We start from the raw sequence: 20232 nt of genomic DNA, 5'->3' as shown, positions 1-20232 counted from the left end.
GAAGCTGAACCTGAGCGAGCATGAGGTAATTAGGCTCGTTCTCAGAGGTGTGAGTCCCTAAAATCATCTTCTGAACAGAGTAGTCCTTTCCCGGAGGCTCTTGGCGATCGGGAAGCCACTCGACGGTGAGGGAGGGCCATTCGAGAGCATGAGTGATGACCAAATCGTAGAGGAATGGAGTGTTTTTCTTCCAGATCTTGTACTCCTCGTTTACCACTCTCTCCTCTATCTCTCCCCTCATCTCCTCCTCGTCCTTACCCATTTTCCTTCGTTTCCTCAATCCACGATGAAAACGAAAACGAAGATGAAGATGGTGATGATAATTGGATTTTTCTCTCTCTCTCTCTCTCTCTCTCTCTCTCTCGCTTTTGGTGCGACAGAGGTTTGGAGATTTGGAGGGAACGAAATTTTCTGGAGAGAATTAAAAGGGTTCTCTTTTGGAGAGTATCGTAACGGTTTAAAATCGATTTTTTATGGTGCTTTATTTAACATTTTTTTGGGTTTTTTTTTTTTCAAAATTGGTAGTAAAAAAAATTTGGAGGAAGTGTAGTTTTAAAAAAATCGTGTATTTTAGTAAAATTTACTAAATAAGCTTGCCATGGTAAAATTTTATGGAATTTTTATTGATAAATCTAATTTAGAAGTGTTTTAACTCAAGAAGTTTATGAATGAATTTTTTAACTCATTTAGTCTCATGTATGTATAGTTTTATTCCATAAAGTTTTTTTTCTTAATTTATACTATTTTCTTGGACACTTATGTCCTTATATTTAATTTTGATACCCTTATAAATATTTTTTAAACGGTTAGTAATTTTATGACGTGAACATTCATATTTTAAAATTCACATTGGTAGGGATGTAAAATTGGCCCGTGGGCGGTCCGAAACCCGCCCACGAGCCGGGGCGGGCCCGGCCTGTTGACAATGTGAATATTCACATTGACATGTTCACATTCACATTAATAGGAATGTAAAATTGGCCCGCGTCCCGTGGCGGCGCGAAACCCGACGGCCCATGGGCGGCCTGAAGCGGGCCCGGTCCGGCTCGTTGACAATGTGAATATTTACATTGACATGTTAACATTCACATTGATAAGAGTATAAAATTGGCCAGCGGCCCATGGCAGCCAAAAGCCCCCCCACAGCCTAGAGCGGGCCCAGCCCGGCCCGTTGACAATATGAATATTTGCATTGACATGTTAACATTCATATTGATAGGAGTGTAAAATTAGCCCGCGCCCCGTGGTTGCCCAAAACCTGCCCACGAACCGTAGGCGGCCCAGGCGGGCCCGGCCCAGCCTGTTAATAATGTGAATATTCACATTGACATGTGTTAACATTCACATTGATAAGAGTATAAAATTGGTCAGCGGCCTAGGGCGGGACCAAACCGGCCCGTTGACAATGTGAATATTCACATTGACATGTTAACATTCACATTGATAAGATAAGAGTGTAAATTTGGCCCGCAGCCCGTGGGCAGCCTGAAGCCCGACCCGTGACATTGTGAATATTCACATTGACATGTTAACATTAACATTAAGAGTAGTGTAAAATTTGCCCGCTGCGCGAAACTTGCCCGCGGCCCGGGATAGGCCCAGCCCGGCCCGTTGACAATGTGAATATTCACATTGACATGTTAACATGTACATTGATAGGAATGTAAAATTGGCCCGCGGCCTGTGGGCTGCCCGAAGCCTGTCCACGGCCCGGGACAGGCTCGTTTGGGTCCGGACCCGAGCTAGTGGGTCGAGCCTCCGATCAAGCCGATGGGCCTAGGCCTAGCCTCAGGCTTGGCCATTTTTAAAATTTTTTTTTTTAATTTTTTCTACCAAAATTTTATTATTTTCCACAAAAAAATACATTAGGCCTCGGCGCAAGCCGGGCTTCGGACCGAGCCTTGAATGGGCTTTAACCGGGCCGATGGGCCTGGTCGGGCCGGGCTTCAAAGTGATGGCCCAGGCCCTAGCCTAGGGTCTCGGACTAGGCTCGAGCCCGGGCCCAAACGAGTCTTTCCCGAGCCGCGGGCGAGTTTCGGGCAGCCTACGTTCTTTTTTACTATTCCATTAAGTCCTATTTGAGGTAAGAAGACCAAAATACAATTTTCATCTACTTATATTCTATTTTGTCCACATTATTTTCTTATGTTTCAATAAGTCCTATGGGAGATATAATTATCAAAATACCCATAATGTGAATGTTCACATCGTTAATGTGAATGTTCATATCATTAATGCGTAGAGGCCCGGGCCGGCCCATATCAAGCCTCGTGGGTGTCCAAAAAAATCCGGGCTGGCCCGGCTCACGGGCCAAAAAATTAGTCCTAGGCCTTAGCCCTGGCACAAGGGTATTCAGGCTTTGGACGGCCCGATGGATTGAGCCTTAGGTTGGGTCGGTGGGTCTGGGCCTAGCCTCAAGCTTAGGTTGGGCTTGGGCGGGCTTGGCTATTTTTTTTAATTGATTTTAATTTTTTTTACCAAAATTTTATTATTTTCCACAGAAAAAGACATTGCGCCTCGGGCGGGCTGAGCCTCAGCCCGAGCCTTGAATGGGCCTAAAGCGGGCTAATGGGCCGGGCCAGGCTTCAAAGTGATGGCCTAGGCCCTAGCCTAGGGTCTCGGACATGCTCAGGGTCGGACCCAAACGAGCCTACCCCGGGTTGTGGGCGAGTTTCGGGCAGCCCACGGGCCGCGGGCCAATATCAATGTGCATGTTAACATGTCAATATGAATATTCACATTGTCAACGGGCCAAGCCGGGCCTATCCCGAGCAGCGGGCAAGCTTCGGGCAGCGGGCAAATTTTATATTCCTATCAATGTTAATGTTAACATGTTAATGTGAATATTCACATTGTCACAAGTCGGGCCAAGCCCGCCTCGAGCTACGGTCGGGCTTTAGGCTGCCCACGGGCTGCGGGCCAATTTTACACTCCTATCAATGTGAATGTTAACATGTCAATGTGAATATTCACATTGTCAACGGGCCGGGTCGGGCCTGCCCTGGGCTGCTGACCAATTTTATACTCTTATCAATGTGAATGTTTAACATATCAATGTGAATATTCACATAGTCAACAGGTTGGGCCGGGCCCGCCCCGGGCCGTGGACGGGTTTCGGGCAGCCACGAGGCGCGGGCTAATTTTACACTCCTATCAATGTGAATGTTAACATGTCAATGTGAATATTCACATTGTCAACGGGTCAGGCTGGGCCTGCCGCGGGCCAATTTTGTACTCTTATCAATGTGAATGTTAACATGTCAATGTGAATATTCACATTGTCAACAGGCCGGACCGCGCCTGTCTCGGGCCGCCCATGGGCCGCCGGTGGGTTTCGCGCCGCCACGGGACGCGGGCCAATTTTACACTCCTATTAATGTGAATGTTAACATGTCAATGTGTATATTCACATTGTCAACGGGCCGGGCCCGCCCCAGCCGACTCAAAATTTTTCGGGCACCCTCGAGGATCGAGATGGGCCGGGCCCCTACACATTGACGATATGAACATTCACATTGATGGTGTGAACATTCACATTGATGGTGTGAACATTCACATTAGGGGTATTTTGGTAATTATGTCACCCATAGGACTTATTGAAACATAAGAAAATAATGTGAACTAAATGGAACATAAGTAGATGAAAATGGTATTTTGGTCTTCTTATCTCAAATAAAACCTAATGAAATAATCAAAAAGAATATGGGTTTGATGGAATAAAACTCTTAGAAAGTGAATTTATCAAAAAAGCTTCCAAATTTTATTTGTGAAATTTCTTTACATGAAATTTTACAAATTTAGTAAAATTTTGATACGAAGGTGAAATTTTATATTGCAACTACAAATTTATATTTTTTACAAAGAAATAAAGTAAGAAGATAGATGATGAGGTGAATGAAAGAAATAAAGAAATAAATAAAGACAGACAAATAAAAATGAAGATAAATCTAGATTGTAGAAAAAAAGGGTAAATCGATATTGGTAATGGTGATAAAACAGTAGAGATGTGATGGTGGAGTAGGAGTGTAAAAATGACCCCCGGCTTGTGAGTGGCCCGAGCCTGCCTGCGGTCCGAGGTGGCCCCGACCCGTTTGGGCCTGGACCCGAGCTCAACCCAAGCTCCTGCCAAGGCCATCATTTTGAAGCTCGGACTGGCCAGCCCATCGGTCCGCTTAAGGTCTATTCAAGGCCCGACCCGAGACCCAGTGTCTTTTTTAGTGAAAAATAATAAAATTTTGATAGAAAAAATTTAAAAAAACAAAAAAAAAAATTGTTAGGCCCGATCCAAGCCCGAAGCCAAACCCAGGCCCATCGGGCTGGCCCGTCTAAGGCCTAAATATCCCTGGACTTGAGCCTAATTTTTTGACTCATGGTCAGCCTGAATTTTGGCAGGACCGGACCAGACAGGATTTAGGTTTTTACAAAAACAATGTCATGCAGTCATTATTGTTGTGAGATGTCATCAAAGTCTAACGAAAATAAAGTTGCATTAAGAATCTAGATGAATAAATCTTTTTTCTTCCACTGAATTTTCGTGATTGACTGACTTGGGGTTCTTAAGGTTGTGCATTTTTGCCCAAAACAGAAGGTGTGATTTTACTGTTTCAAAAATACATATTTTTGTGTATTTGTACCATTTCAAAAAAATAGAAATAGCTAAGGCTGACTATGATTGGTTGTTGGATCTGTGAGCACCAAAGCAGCTACGTAAACTATAATTTATTGGCTTGGTGAAACTACTTGGAAAGAAATTTTCAGCTTGTTGACGATTGATGTTTGTGGAGAAATCATAAGCCATGGGAGAATTAAGAGTCCGGTTGGGAGCATTGAGCAGGCTATTTTAATAATTTTTTAATTAAAATATGAGATAAAAAAAATTACTATGTTTAAAATGACTTTTTAATTTTTTACAAAAAGATATGTAAGAAATAAAGAGAAAAATAAATCTTTGACTTTTTAATAAAAATTGTTAACTTTTTTAATTTTTTTTATAACTTTTTAACTTTTAAATTAAAACAACCACTTGCCAAACAAGGCCGAAGTCTGAAAATTTATTTGAGCTAACAATTATTCAAAGGTGTTTTGGGAATAACCTTGTTAGATTCCTCTAAAAAAAATTGTTATATTATGGGGGAAAAATGCTTCAAATGGATAGGAAGCATATTGCATTCCAACATTAACAGACGGGTCTAGCAACAATGGAACGATCAAAATCATTGAGAAGATGTGATTTCAATTGAAGATTCAACCAAAAGTTTCTTCTCTTTTTGGATAAACTTATCTACAGTGCCGCTCAATTATATACAAATACTCAAAACTTGATTCTCACACCCCCTCCATGCCAATAAAAGGAAAAGCATAAAATTGGAAAGAAAACAAAAGCAAAAAGAAGGTAGAAAATAAAAGAAATCTCTCATCAACCACCAAAAATGGAGTGTGTAAATCATACACCCGACAACAATGGAGAACACGGTGGGCCTTCTATACAAAAAATTTAGCCCTTATGCCAGTTGAATATCCTGTAGCCTAGGGTACAACATACGTTGTTTACTTGTTCCCATGTAGATGATCCCTGCATGGTTAAATGCAACAACTATTGTAAAACAAATTCAAACTTAAAAAACAATCCAAAATCCAATTAATGAAATAACCATGTTGCAAAATGTAAGAAATCAGCTATAGGAGTCAACGGATTGTGTTAGGGATCATAAAATAATCGAATAAATTCTTCGGTGACGGGCCTACACGGAAACGTTAGGTGATGCAGAAACTATTTATGCAGAATAAGCGTATCCCAAGTCCAAGACGAAAATTACCAGGGGCAAGCTTTTCTCCGTTGTACAAGCTTTTCTAGGCCATCAATGCGCCAATTACAGTGCATGCCAATGAACTTTCCGATCCCAACACCCCCAACAAAAAAAAGAAAAAAAAAGGGGAGAGTGATTCAATTAGTGTTGAAGACAAGTAAGAATCACATCTCTTTTTCCTGCCATCCCTACCTCACCAATTCTAACAACACACTGGAGACAATTAGGCCAGGCTTGAATAAATAATTTACAAAAAATACATGCACACACTCAGACACACATATTCACACATACACATATGCACGTATACTCAAATTGAGCTTTCAAAGTCATGCTTGTTGAATCTTGGCTCTTCCAACTTTTGACACAACTTATCAGATGAAGTGCACCTCCAACTGTCACCAACCATGTTCAAATTGCAATGGATGGTCAGGTAAATGATGCCAAAAACTAGGAAGCACAATCGAAATAATGAATATATTTTTACCTCAATATCTTATATCTTCAATCACCAATTCCGCTTAAATTTTTTAAGATGTTGTGGTGTAATGGTATGGAGATGCAGGGGGCAAGAAACCTGACAACGGTCTCTTCACAAATGGATGTTCCAATAGTTTAGCAGCAGTAGGTCGGTCATCTGGTCTAACTTGCAAACATCTTAAGATAAAATCTTGGGCGTCGCTTGATAAGGAATTAGGAATATGAGGAAGTTTGCCCTTGCCAATCCTAAACAATGCTTGCATCTGTCATCAAACCAGGAACATACATGCTCATCAGCTCCTAAACAAACCAACGTTAGAGATGAGTTCAAATTGCCAATAGCATGGGTATTGGAGAGAAGTACAGACACAAACACAAACATGCAACATGATCCAGACACACACAGACATGTCGATTTTCAAAAAATGTAGGACATGACACAATTGGAACATGTTAAAATTTTATATTTTTACAAATTTATTATATGTCATAGATATGAATAATTATTCAATGATAATAAAAAATCTGTAATGTAGCACTAATTATATTAAAAAATTATATGTTCCAGGACTCCAACATTAAGATATCATTCACACATAACAATTACATCTTAAAGAATGCACAACAACTATAGAATATTGTAATACACATGATATATTCATATGATAAATGTCTCAAAACATATTTAGAGTGCATAAGTTGTAGTCTAAAAAATGTAGAACATTGTTATTATGAAGGGATTTATCACTTAGGACATAATCAAAAGAAATATTGATTACATTTTAGGATTAAAATTAAAGCAGTAGAGACAGAAGCTAACTAATTAAATCAATGGTATCATATCACCGATGAAGCTCCAACCACAAGCACTATCATAAAACAACAAATGCAAGCAGCATTCCAACTAATTGAACTTTTGATTTCCAAGACTAAAGATATCAACTTCTTGGCCAACCATTTTAATTTGCTTCATTTACTTAAAATGTACAAAACTAAAAGCAACATCACCTCATAATGCAATTCGATAGGACAGACAAATAAATGCTAAATTCAAGTAAAACATCATCATACCCCTTCGAACTGAGAATAAGGAATTTTCTGGGTTAACATCTCTAAAACTGTGCATCCAAGACTCCATATATCAGCCGCAAGCCCATAGCCATGGTTCTTCCGATTAACAACCTGACAATGCATAGCTAATCATTTTATTGAACACCAAACAGAAATAAGCATGCAAGAAGCAATGTATGGCCCATCATAAAAAATCTTAAAACATAAATCATTGCACAATCAAAAGTGGTCAAAATAAGAATATCACCTAATGAAATATTATTCTGATAACAAAGCAAAATATGAGTAGAAGAACAACAGACTCGACAAGACTCTCAAGAATGTCAATTTGCATTGTGTAGTGTCCTCAAATAACAAAAATATTAAAAATAATAATAAATTTAGGTGTAAATTTTAGTTTGTGATACAACCAAGTTGATATGGGACAGGCAAGAAGATAATGCTTATTGATATGTAAGTTATTAATGATATTATCAGGGCTCTCTCTGTAAGAAAAATTGATATAGAGAGAAATTGTATGTATTATGATTGATGTTATTGATATATATTACAATGATTCATGATTCCTATATATAGAAGAGGGTGAGTGTATAGTAGGTAAGGAGTAGGTGAAGCGGAGGTGGTAGTGGTGTAGTGGGTTAGGTTTAGTGGAGTAGGTGAGGTGGTAGTGGTGTAGTGGGTTAGGTTTAGTGGAGTAGGTTTAAGTGGGTGAAGTAGGTGGAGAGTAGGTGGATTTTAACAGCCCCCCGCAAACTCAAGGGGGATAGGAACTAACCAACTTGAGTTTGGAGAGAGTAACAAAACAAGAAAATACATAAAAATAAAAGAGGATAAGAGACACTGTATGGTCGTGTCAGACCATTGGTGAAGACACTGGATGGTGGTGTCATAACGTTGTAGAAGACACTGTATGGGGGTGTCATAACCATGTAGAAGATACTGTATGGTGGTGTCATAACGGTGTAGAGGACACTGGATGGCGGTGTCAGACCGATGTAGAAGACAGTTTATGGGGTCATGTCGGACCGTTGTAGCAGACACTGTGTGGTTGTGTCAGACCGATGTAGAAGACAGTTTATGGGGTCATGTCGGACCGATGTAGAAGACAGTTTACGGGGTCATGTCGGACCGTTGTAACAGACACTGTTGTGACAGTTGTTGTGACAGTTTACGGAGTCTTGCTGGACCCTTGTAGAAACTAACCGGAATCAATGTCGGGACAGTTTACAGAGTCTTGTCGGACCCTTTGAAGGAGCGAACCAGAATCAATGTCGGGACAGTTTACTGAGTCTTGTCGGACCCTTGAAGGAGCTAACCGGAATCAATGTCGGGACAGTTTACAGAGTCTTGTCGGACCCCTGAAGGAGCTAACCGGAATCAGTGTCGGGACAGTTTACAGAGTCTTGTCGGACACTTAAAAAGTCGCACCCTCAAAAGGTGTGCCCAATCTTTCAAAAGGCGTGCCATCAAAAGGCGTGCCCAATCCATAAAAAGGCGTGCCAGATATGATGGCGAGGCACGTGAGTGCCTTGGCTGGCGCGCCCGTTTGTCGTCTGGCGTCAAGTGGCGCGCGATACGCGTGGCTGCCTCGGCTATTTAACCAAGACGGAGGCTGAGGCTGAGGCTGAGGCAGAAGCTGAGACAGAAAAACTGAGAGAAACCTCTGAAAAATTCTTCCGTTGCTGAGAGAGAAACTCTGTAATACGCTGTAACACTCTGTTGCCCAGAAAATGGCTTCGTCTTCCCGTGGGCTGCTCACTCTCTTTCCCGACCTCAATGAGTCAACAAGAGAGAGAACTGGTGCGGTGGCCAGTGAACCTCAACCAAACACCTCTGTGTTTGCTCCGTTGAACTTTCCGATGCGGTCGGTGGAGCAAAAAATGGCGGTGCAAACTGATATTGAGGCCAATCAGTATACTCTGAAGTCATGTGTGGAAACCATGACTGCGGTCACAAACTTGTCGCACCGGCTGCAGAGCAGGACAAATGAGGTGCAACAGTTAAATTCCCAGCTGGCTCTGCTCCAACGCATGTATAAGGATGCGCGAGCAGAGATAAGTGTGCTAAAGGCAGAAAACAAGGAGCTGAAGCGGAAGGCCACCGTTATGTTCCGATTTGGAGGTTCGCCATTTGCTGCAGTGGAGGAGCAGGGAGTAGTGATCGTGCCCAATGGAGTGGGAAACACGGAGGCCGGACTGGCACGGGACACCCAAGATAAAAGTAAGAAGAAGAGACCTGCTGTAGAGTAGAGAAGGGAAAAGAAAAATCCCGCCTGTGGGTGGTTTTGGTTGGTTTGGTTTGGTTTGTTTGTTTGTTTGGCTTTTTTTTTTTTTTTTTTTTGGTGTAAAATGGGGATCGGGGTTGATCCCTGAAATGAATAAAATATGGTTTGGTGTGCAAAGCTATATATATATATATATTTTTTTTTTTGATTGTGAAAAAGGGGACACAAAAAAAATAAGATAAATAAATAAAAATTCTATGTTGTGGTGAGGAAGTCGGTGAGGGAGGTGCAAAAGGTGATTAAAAGAAATAAATAAAGAAAGAGTGTGATGATGGATATGGGTATAGATGTAATAAAGGAATGAAAGAAAGAAATAAATAAAGAAAGAAAAGAAGAAAAGAAAATGGGTTTGTGCAAAAGTAGACAGAGTCGGTGCAATATATTATAATAAACATAAATATATATAGATATATATTAAAATAAAAGAAAGTTGAGTGGGTTGATTAAAAAAAAAGGATTGTGTGTTTGAAAATGAAAAATAAAGAAAAGAAAAGAAAGGGGATCATGTGGTGAAAGAAAAAGGAGCTGTGGGTTTGAAAAAGTAAAGGGAGAGAGAGGAATTTCGATGCAAGTTTTCTGATTCTTCTCAAAAACAACACAGCAGTTCCACCCACCTTATTTCACACTTTTCTTTTATATATATATATACTAAAATAATGGACCATCAAACCAAAACCAGAGGTGAAGGCAAAGCCTGTTGTTGAGGAGGTGAAAGATGAAACTACTGAAGCTACAGATGCACCGGCTGATCCTGCCCCAGCAGAACAGGCTCTAGAGGTGAAGACAGAGGCAGCTGAAGCAACGGATGTTGTAACAATGGTGACGATCAAAGCCGTCAAAGCTCGCCAGATCTTCGACAGCCGTGGAAATCCAACCGTCGAAGTTGATGTCATTTGTAATGATGGACCTTTTGCTAGGGCTGCTGTTCCTAGTGGTGCTTCCACAGGTGTTTACGAAGCTTTGGAATTGAGAGATGGGGGTTCAGATTATCTCGGAAAAGGTGTCCTCAAGGCTGTGAATAATGTGAATTCAATCATCGGACCTGCATTGATTGGCAAGGAACCAACAGAACAGACCAAAATCGACAACTTCATGGTGCAAGAACTCGATGGGACAGTTAATGAATGGGGCTGGTGCAAATGCTATATTGGCAGTTTCACTTGCTGTATGTAAAGCAGGAGCTATGAAGTGTTGTTGAAGAATCTGCCATGAAAGAAGAAATCGAGGAAATTTGGGTTTGTCCGGCGGGCGGCCAAGGCGAGATTGCCGCCCGCCGGTGAAACGAAATTACTAGGTTCTTAACCTTGCTCTGATACCATGTAAGAAAAATTGATATAGAGAGAAATTGTATGTATTATGATTGATGTTATTGATATATATTACAATGATTCATGATTCCTATATATAGAAGAGGGTGAGTGTATAGTAGGTAAGGAGTAGGTGAAGCGGAGGTGGTAGTGGTGTAGTGGGTTAGGTTTAGTGGAGTAGGTGAGGTGGTAGTGGTGTAGTGGGTTAGGTTTAGTGGAGTAGGTTTAAGTGGGTGAAGTAGGTGGAGAGTAGGTGGATTTTAACACTCTCAAATATATATATATATATATATTTTTTTGGGGATAAATAAGACTCAAATAATTTGGGAAGATTGGATTTCAGCCAAAAAGCTATATAAAAAAAAATTAAAAAACAAAAACCAAAAGATTCCTTCCCTTCTCTCTACTCTTTGCATATTTTTTCGTAAAAAATCAAAAAATCATTCCCAAACACTTCGGCCTTGTTTGGTTTGTATCTAGAGAACAATTTTTGAAAAAAAATCTCAAAAATTTGTTTGGTTTAAAATTTTTGAAAAAAAATTCAAAATCACTTTTCTCTCTACTACACATCAATCAATCATTTTTTCTCTTTCTCTCACATCCTACACATTAATTAACCACTTTTTCTCTCACTACCATCTATTCAACTACAAAAAAAATTAAATCATCCCAAACTCCAAAACTATTTTCAAAACATGCAACCAAACAAATTTTTAAATTTGTAAACTTTTTCTAAAAAATTATTTTCCAAAATTGTTTCACAAATACAAAACAAACAGGGCCTTCAATTTGTTTCACCTCATATTTTAACCAAAAAGCCACTTCCCAAAGCAGCCGAAAAAATAAAACAATTTAGTGGACCCAACAACCCAAAAATAAAATTCATAAATATTTCATGGACCCAAAACCCAATTTATCTTTGCAAAAAATAAGTTGGGGGGGAATCCCTGAACCAAACATATGCAGTGACTAGACTACTCACCTAAACTTAGAGAACTAACATTCTAATACAGTTAAAACGCCTGAATAGAAGTGTAGAACTCAGAAGAATAGAAGCAAACCTCTGGGGCCATCCAATACGGAGTCCCTTTGCAAGATTTTACGTCATTTAGTGTAGTAGCCTGGTGAACACATAAGATAATATTGTTAAAACATATATGCTTAACATGTTTTAACAAGTATTTATGTAACTCAACATCAAAAAGCAATAAGAGGAAAAAAAAAGAGCATATTTTGCTGGAAAAAAATAACCTTTGCCAATCCAAAATCCGCAAGTTTTACAGATCCACTTGCATCCACCAAAATGTTAGCGCATTTGATATCCCTTGAAGATGAGAAAGAAATAGACAAGTTTTAGAGCAAAGGAATGTCCAATTACATACTTTAAGATTGAGATTTCAAGTGCTCCTATCAAGTTTGTCACATAGTGAAATCTCAAGCTTCAGACTGGAACCAAGAAAATCTCCAATCTCCCATTTACAGATGCTCCCCTACATCTAAGAAGCACGGACACTTCTAAGAAGGTGACGTATCCGTGTCGTATCCGTGTCGGACACCGACACTCTTTGGACACTCTTTGGACACGTGTCCGATACTCTTCAAAACGTGTCCTATTTTTTAAATATTTTTAAAGACCCGGACACTCTTTGGACACTTGGAGGACACACGTGTCAATTGTTTAAACACATGTGTCTATTGATTATAGATATGTAAAACTAATTATAAGTTTGAACAAAACAATTTAAGATACAATAATAAAACAAAAACCATATAAATTTATAGGAAATAGTGCTATATTGCATTTTTTATTATCTTTGAATGATATATTCATATATATAACATATAATAAATATATAAAATTATATATTTCATGCGTGTCCTCCACGTGTCGTGTCCTGCATTTTTTTAAAATTAACGTGCCGGCGTGTCCGTGTCGTATTTGTGTCGTGTCACGTGTCCGTGTCCATGCTTCTTAGCCCTACATTGTGCATCATATGCACAGTTTTTTTTAACAATCAGTCAATTTATAACACCCTTGATCTTGCCCCCACCCCCCTGTCCTCCAGTCAGACACATGCAAAACACAGGGTACAGCAAAAACCATCTATTTTATCTGGTAGTCAGCGGTCTTGGTTGCACATGACCAAACAAAATCAATGCAACAAACTTGCACATTGACTCAATTGTGCCAAATATTCCAAAGAAGTAAACAAAGACAGGACAAAAGCATAAAACAGTAGTAATTCAAAAGTAGCAAAGATGCCAAATCAATAAACTAAACAAACACAATATGCAAAAAGGTCTTCATGCACAATAAGCTTTAGTTTTTGAAGGAATCCAAAATTAAAGTAGTACTTTTACAGCCATTACAAGCAGCCCTCATATTGAGATAATAATATACCATTCAAGAATCCCATTTTTTAAGTGACAGGCAAAGGGTTTCAGACTACAATGTTGTAGCATCATGGTGAGGGCTAAGTTATATGGATTCTTCTAAATTTGTGAAGTGGGTGACTACTCAACCTTTGAGTAAGCATATGGGAGCTTGTGGGATAAGATATGATACTTGACTTCTTTTTGGTATACAAAATATGAAATCTAGTTGTATCCTTGAGTCTTTCAGCATATGAATTAGATAAGTGTGACACTTAGACACATACCCGCATCCGACATCCATACCCTAATCCGTGTAAGACAACGACATCATGCGATCGCAGTATGGGTTGAACACTAGTGCCATCCTCTTTCTTAATCAATTATTTTCCTACTATACTTTTCCTTTTCCATACTTCACTATCCATCTTTCTGATATTATCTTGACCAAGAACACCACATATAGCTGTATAAAAGATAATGAAATATCCAACCAGAAAGTAATTACACTCCTATAACAATATTTAAGTTGGAGAAGCTACAGAAATGTGAAGACATATGAACAGGAAATCAAATGACAGGAGTAGAAATAATTGATTTTTCCCTCCAGGTAGTTTACGCACAGAACACAAATTATGCATTAGATTAAACTTTTTCGTAGAAAAGATAGAAAACAAAAGTAAAAAATAAAAAGAAAGGGGGGGGGGGGGGGTAATATGGGGGGAGATTAAGAAAAGAAAGCATCTACCAAGACCACACACACAGAAGGAAAATAAAAAAATAAAAAACAAGAAACACCAATAACCAATGAACTGCTACAAAGATCATTTGTATCACCTGTGAACAACATTTCGGCCATGAAGATAATTCAAACCATTCAAAATCTGCCTTGTGTATGCAGAGACTTGGGAATCCCGTAGATGATACTTTTGGTAGAGATTTGCAAGCGAACCTTTAGTTACGAGCTCTAGGAAGATGTAGAGTTTGCTATCAGCCTGGAAAGATGATTCACACAAAGAATCAAAAACAAGAACATGAACACCCAATCTCGATAATCTAGTAACAGAATGAAACATAACTAACCAGAAGTAGAATAATAAGAAGTCTATCTATTTATCAACCAAAAAAGGCCATCATATAACAATAACATCTATAAGATCTGGATTCTACTGGCCCATCAACAATGAAGAGCCAATAACATAAAGCTTGCAAAATTATTTCTTGCTAGTTGCTACAACATATTTTCAGAGGTAGAACTTGTTGGTGTAAAGTCAGCTTTGAGAACCATTTATTAGCTTATAGTATCAGCCTATATGGAATAAGAATTGTACTTGAGCTATGGGAAAAATGTCCTAAAGAAAGCAAAAGACAATCTCAAATATAAATTGATAAACAAAGTTTAGTTTTCTGTAAAGGAAAAGTAGATAGAATACAAACTGGCACTTCTAGAATTATCCAGTGAGGACAATCCTCTGTAACTTTTAAAAATTGGTCTTCAGTGATATACAAGAGAACTTTTAAGAACAACTGCAACCTTAAAGTTTAGGACTCACTCAAAAAGCATCATATCCCACTGCCTTGACAGAAAGAAAGATGTGCTTAGCCAGCCTCGTGGAAGAGCACGACTGAGCTACACCCATTCAACTGGTGATTTCAAGAACAAACTTTTTTTTTCCTTCTTAAAGGTTCCACATATATTCATTTCTATCTTCCTATTTCCAAGTTCCTCAATGCCCCACTTCATTTTATTTTTTCTGACATAGCCTTTTTTATTTTTCCTGCTATTTGAACTTACAATAAATTAGGCATTGTTTGGGTAAACCCCAGAGAAGGACGTATACATATCTCAAACTCCTTGAGAAGCTTCTTCTATTTCTTTTCCTGGCATAACTAGGCCATGTTGGGCTTGAACAATAGACCTTGCCCTAAAATATTTTCACATTGTTATACTGGAGTCTTATAATATACTAAGATAGTTTGACTTGCAGTTGTTCAATTGACTTTGCATGACACTACCTGAAGTAATGGCACCTATAATGGAATGCAGTATCCTAGTTTAGGAATAGATAAATAAAATAAATGAGTTCCTAGATCGTTTCCATAACCTATCTGGAAATAGTATTATTCAAAGCGGCAAGTTTGTAATTTCTCTTTTCTTCCCAATGACATATACAGATAGGGTCAAGGGTTACATTCTCCCCGTCTCTTCTTCCAATTGTTCATTTCCGTATAAGCATCACCCACCGAACATGGTATTAAAGCTCTGGTTCCCTATTTTATGTGTCCTAGTTGATTTTGCGCAAACTTTAAAGAACGCATCTTTGATTTGTAAATTTACAAAAATGCCCTTTGTCTTGTTTGAATAATTTTTTTTGTAAATTAAAATTCCAATAGAATTTAAATTTTATAAAAGGGGTAACAAGGGAAAGTGATACAGAAAATTTTGAACACGACACATAAAATGGACTTCCAAAATGAAAAGGAGGACACTTGAAATGGGAAGGATGGTATAATATACATTTGTTTTCCAATTATAGTTGTTATTTTGCACTCTATTATTTGTGTTTTTTTTTTTTTTTTTTTGGCATCTCATTCTTAAACATAAGAGATGTTTCTCACACATAGGATTGAGGGGGAAGAAATTATGTAATTGACCATGAATATCATGGTTGGGACAAACAATTCAAATATGGAAGTTCATTTACATTTCCTAAGTTGCAGTTTCTTGGAATTTGTAACTCAATGTTTCATTCATAGATTGTTGTCATGATCAGAATGCATAATTCCTTAACAAAAGCATCTTTGAGTGTACAATCAATAAAGAGCATGGTAATTGTAATCCACATTCCAAGGACATTACATAGCAAAGAGGAAGACGAGGAAAAAGAAAGAGAAACCCACTCAACAGATAGAAAACATACCTTGTCTGTACCAAGATATCGAACTATGTTCTCGTGCTCAAACTGACTTAAGAGAGAAATCTCCTGAAAAATTTAGCAAGAAACTATAAAAAAATACATCATGCAACAATGAAATGGCCTCATAGTTGTACGCATATACACCACATGCAAGGACTATTCAGATAATGACAAATCGCCTTTACCTGTTCAAGTTGATAAATGCTTTGCTTGCCCTGGGTTCCTTGATCAAGCAAAGAAACCTCCTTCACAGCAAAAAATAACCCATCACTGCAGAAAACATAAAGAATTAAATAGTAATATGAGGACAGAAACATAGATAGATGGGGAGCACGGGAAGAATGAATAGGGGGCAGTTATACAACAAAAAAGAGAAAGATGTGTAAGAAGAGAAGACGACCTCCTACTATACGAAGTGCAAGAAAGAGAATGAAACAATAAAAACACCGAGTTTATAACTAGTAGGCAATCTCAGATTCTCATCATTGGTCATAACTAGTGCAAGTGCTAAAGCATAAATCATAGTACGTCCATATGACCAGCAACTCCAATTGAGATGCTCTTATGACCAATAAATTGTTAGGTATTAAGGAATTCATTGCACCATATCTCCAATCCCCTTTCCTATATTTTCTTTGGACTTGCAACACTAATATCTAGCCATTAACAGAACATCACATACAGTAATTATCTATTTTCTTTCCTCAATAATAACTTTGAGGATATTAAGGATGTAAAATGAGTAATACCCTCTTAAAGTCTTATGTTACCACAACTTTCAACCCTCACAACTAGAGTATTTTGATTTCAAGGACAAGAATATTTTGCGATTTCAACTCAGTCATATCAATCTCAATATGAAGGATGTATAGTCAACACGTAATCAACCTGATAAATATGAGAATTGTAACCATCGATGGGCAATTCAAAAGAAACACAGCAGTCATACTCACATTGAAGGTGCACAATTATACTTAAAAGTCATATATTCATCAGTCATCATCCAGTTTACTTGGTTTCCATGTTCTAACTTTATCATATTTGAGAAACAACATTAAAAGTGTAATTCAAGCTAATTTTAGTAAGTGAAATCACTTAGACAACAGTATACTTCCAACAAACACATAACCCTTTCTCCAGTTTAACATTGATTCTCCTACTAACTGACAAGCATTTCCACTACCCATCATCCAACTTTGAGAATAAAAAAAATTTGCACTCCATCTGACTTATAACATGAACAAATCATGGTAATCATCTCCAAATTTCAATCCTTTCATCAAATCAAGGGAGAGTCAATTTTTTTATCAAATTGAGAACTCATCAAATTTGAATTTAATGAAAATTTAAAAAGATGAATCATTGGAGATAATTCTTTTTTCATCAAATTTGATGCAAAGAGAAATTTGAGATAAGAGGAGAATTTTTAATAAGATTTTGACGAAAATTTAGTGAAAAGGATTAGAGTAGTTCATATCAAATCAAGCTTTTTAGTCAAATTTGAAATCAAATTAGATGAAAAAATTGGTGAAGATGCTCTAAAGCAATAAAGTATACTGTCAATTGGGGAGGAAGTAAAAGGCAATAAATTTTCCGAGAATACGTACTCTGTGAAGCCTTCATAGACTGTTCCAAATGACCCACTTCCCAGAAAGTCACCCTTCTGCCAGGACTTGATACTGGGCATAAATTGTCCATTGGGCGAAACAGAATACAGGGGTTCCACGGTCATGTTAAAGGTATCATCTTCCTTATCATCGTTTGATGTATCTGAACAAGATTCAGAAAGACTGCATCTTTCTCTTAAACCCTCATCATTGTGCATATATTGTTTCTCCACAATTTGTTCAACAACTTCCTCATCTTCTTCAATTGCTTTATCTTCTCCTCTCACGAGCCCTGAATAAACTGGTGAACACGAATCTTCATCATCTTGAGGTCCAAAAGACTTGAATATCTCCCAAGTTGAGCTAACATTATCCCTAACAGATAGTGACATTGCCGGGGGAGGAGCAAGTACTGGCGGCGGAGGAGCAAGTACTGGCGGGCGAGCACCATTAATTCCACATCCGCCATCTCTAGAACGTCTCATACTAACCCCCTTCCTAACAATATTCAACTGATAAGACTCCTTGTCATCACCATGTCCAGCTTCATCAATATTATCTGGATTGAGACCAATCTTTAACCTAGAACACTCACTTTCATGCTTGAACTCGTCGCTAACCCTAACCCTAGCTTCAAAATCATCAATTCCACATCCGCTATCTTTGGAACGTCTCACACTAACCCCCTTCTTCCTTACAATATTCAACTGATACGACGACTCAACTTCATCAATTTCTCTAACCATAACTTCAATTTTAGCTGGATTGTGATCAATTTTCAACTGAGAACGCTCAATTTCATGCTCGACCTCGTTGGTAACCCTAACTTTATCTTCAAAAGCATCTGATAAACCATCCTCAGGGAAATCAACCCCAATCTTCTCTGAATCGTGATGATTCCCAAACCTAGAGTTCAGGTTCCGATCGAAAGAAGAGCGAGCCTTGCGAGCCTCCCAATCAGCGGCCGGAATAGCGAAGTCGTCGGGTCCAGAAAGCCCCAAGTAGCGGTAAACCCGATCGACCTCGCCGTCGATTCCTTCGATTCGGAAACTAGCACCGTCGGCGTGAGAAGACCGGTCTTCAAACGAAGAAGACCCCGATGGAGATGCGTCGTAGTCGAAGTTCTTGGCTGCGTTGCGACGATCCAGTCTTCGTTTCTGCTGCTTGTGCTTCATGTTCATCTCTCTCTCTCTCTCTCTCTCTCTCTCTCTCTCTCTAAAACTCTGTTTCTCTCTCTAAGACTCTCACCATGAATGTAAATATGTTTATGTGAAGAGAGAGATTGAAGCAGTGTGTGTGCCTTTTTATTACGAGTCTGAGTTGACACGGTTGGAACCGGACCGGTAGAGAAACGGTAAAAACAGGAGCGCGCGTTGCCACGTGGCGGAATATAAGATAATGGTGACTTGTGATGCGCGCCACAATGCGAGGGCCCAACTGATGAAATCTATTTTTGGTGCTTGTTGTGAGGCATCGTCCAATCATTAGTAACGTCTCGTTTATGAACATATTTTTTTAATATTTTTTTAATTTTTTAGTTAAAATATAATGTAAAAAAAATTAATATATTTGTAATAATTTTTTAATTTTTTATAAAAAGATGTACAAAAAATAGAGAATGAAATCTTTGCCCTTGTTTGGTTTGTGTTTCCCAAAAATTTTTGAGAAAAATTCTCTACAAATAAGTTTTTAAAAGTAATCAAACCAAACGAATTTTCCCAAAACTTGTTTGGTTTATAAGTTTTCCCAACAATTCTCTCTCTCATACACATCAAATCAATCACTTTTTCCAAAACTCTCTCTCAAAATAATTTTCCAAAACATCTTTTGAAAAAAACCAAACCAAACAACTTTTCGTACTTTTTATCTCTAAAACTCATCTTCCAAACTCAAACCAAACATACCCAAATTAATTTTTTTTGTATAAGTTATTAATTTTTTAACTTTTTAAATAATTTTTTAATTTTTTAATTAAAAAAGTCACTTGTCAAACGAGAGCCTAAGCGAAATTCTAAACTGCACACCGAGTGCCGAGTCAAGTAATTAAATTACTTGAGATACTTATTAATTATAATATTAAAATTTTTTATAAAAATATTTACATAAATTTTTATTATTAGTTTTAAGAAAGATAAAAAAAATATATTTATAACTAATATATCATGGATAATATAAAAAAAAATTACTGACATCAATTTTAAAATAATTATGTAATGTTAAAGTACCTTGCATGTCAAATGTAATTACCAATTCAATAAATTTCATATCATCATTAAAATTAATTATGTTTGCATGTCAATAATGATAGATATCGCCTTTATATTAAAACTTTCATAAATAATAATATAACTCATTGTAATTTTTTTTATTTTTAATCAAACAATC

At 38.0% G+C, this 20232-nt stretch overlaps 2 protein-coding genes across 4 annotated transcripts in view; both read right to left on the bottom strand.

The window, feature by feature from the left end:
* The window catches only part of LOC114268456 (histone-binding protein MSI1), a 6926-nt gene extending 6415 nt beyond the window's left edge, over window positions 1-511 (bottom strand). Inside the window, exon 1 of the mRNA XM_028209638.2 lies at window positions 1-511. This exon is cut by the window's left edge and continues 83 nt beyond it. Within this exon, the coding sequence (XP_028065439.1) occupies window positions 1-262 (262 nt within the window). The 5' untranslated portion in view covers window positions 263-511.
* A 4702-nt stretch (window positions 512-5213) lies between these two features.
* On the bottom strand, window positions 5214-19299 carry LOC114268457 (mitogen-activated protein kinase kinase kinase 1-like). Of its 3 annotated transcripts, none has more exons than XR_014360951.1 (10): window positions 17848-19299; window positions 16426-16510; window positions 16244-16306; window positions 14160-14317; window positions 12201-12273; window positions 12011-12070; window positions 7359-7469; window positions 6295-6550; window positions 5817-6202; window positions 5214-5572 (listed from the first exon to the last, which is right to left on the bottom strand). XR_014360951.1 is itself a non-coding variant. In XM_082914418.1 (9 exons), exons 1-8 carry the CDS (start codon window positions 19026-19028, stop codon window positions 6338-6340), a joined length of 1944 nt encoding a protein of 647 aa, XP_082770544.1. In that variant the 5' UTR covers window positions 19029-19299; the 3' UTR covers window positions 5682-6202; window positions 6295-6337. The 3 variants fall into 3 exon arrangements, 1 of the variants encoding a protein (XP_082770544.1); XR_014360952.1 differs by having other exon boundaries at window positions 6295-6587; window positions 17848-19159; XM_082914418.1 differs by lacking the exon at window positions 5214-5572 and having other exon boundaries at window positions 5682-6202.
* Between the last annotated feature and the right edge of the window lie 933 nt (window positions 19300-20232).

The sequence above is a fragment of the Camellia sinensis genome, chromosome 2 (assembly GCF_055761805.1).
Source record: "Camellia sinensis isolate YWXY chromosome 2, ASM5576180v1, whole genome shotgun sequence".
NCBI classification, from domain to species: domain Eukaryota; kingdom Viridiplantae; phylum Streptophyta; class Magnoliopsida; order Ericales; family Theaceae; genus Camellia; species Camellia sinensis.
The sequence above is the reverse complement of the archived record's forward strand: the minus strand, read 5'-3'. Positions and strand labels throughout refer to the sequence as shown.

Excerpts from the sequence above, each read along its gene's own strand:
- LOC114268457 (XM_082914418.1), bottom strand. The coding sequence starts at position 19,028 with ATGAACATGAAGCACAAGCAGCAGAAACGAAGACTGGATCGTCGCAAC. Across the intron at positions 16,511-17,847 it reads GTCTATGAAGGCTTCACAGA|TGATGGGTTATTTTTTGCTG; the intron begins GTACGTATTCTC and ends TGTTTTCTGCAG. Across the intron at positions 6,551-7,358 it reads CTTATTCTCAGTTCGAAGGG|ATGCAAGCATTGTTTAGGAT; the intron begins GTATGATGATGT and ends GTTTGATGACAG.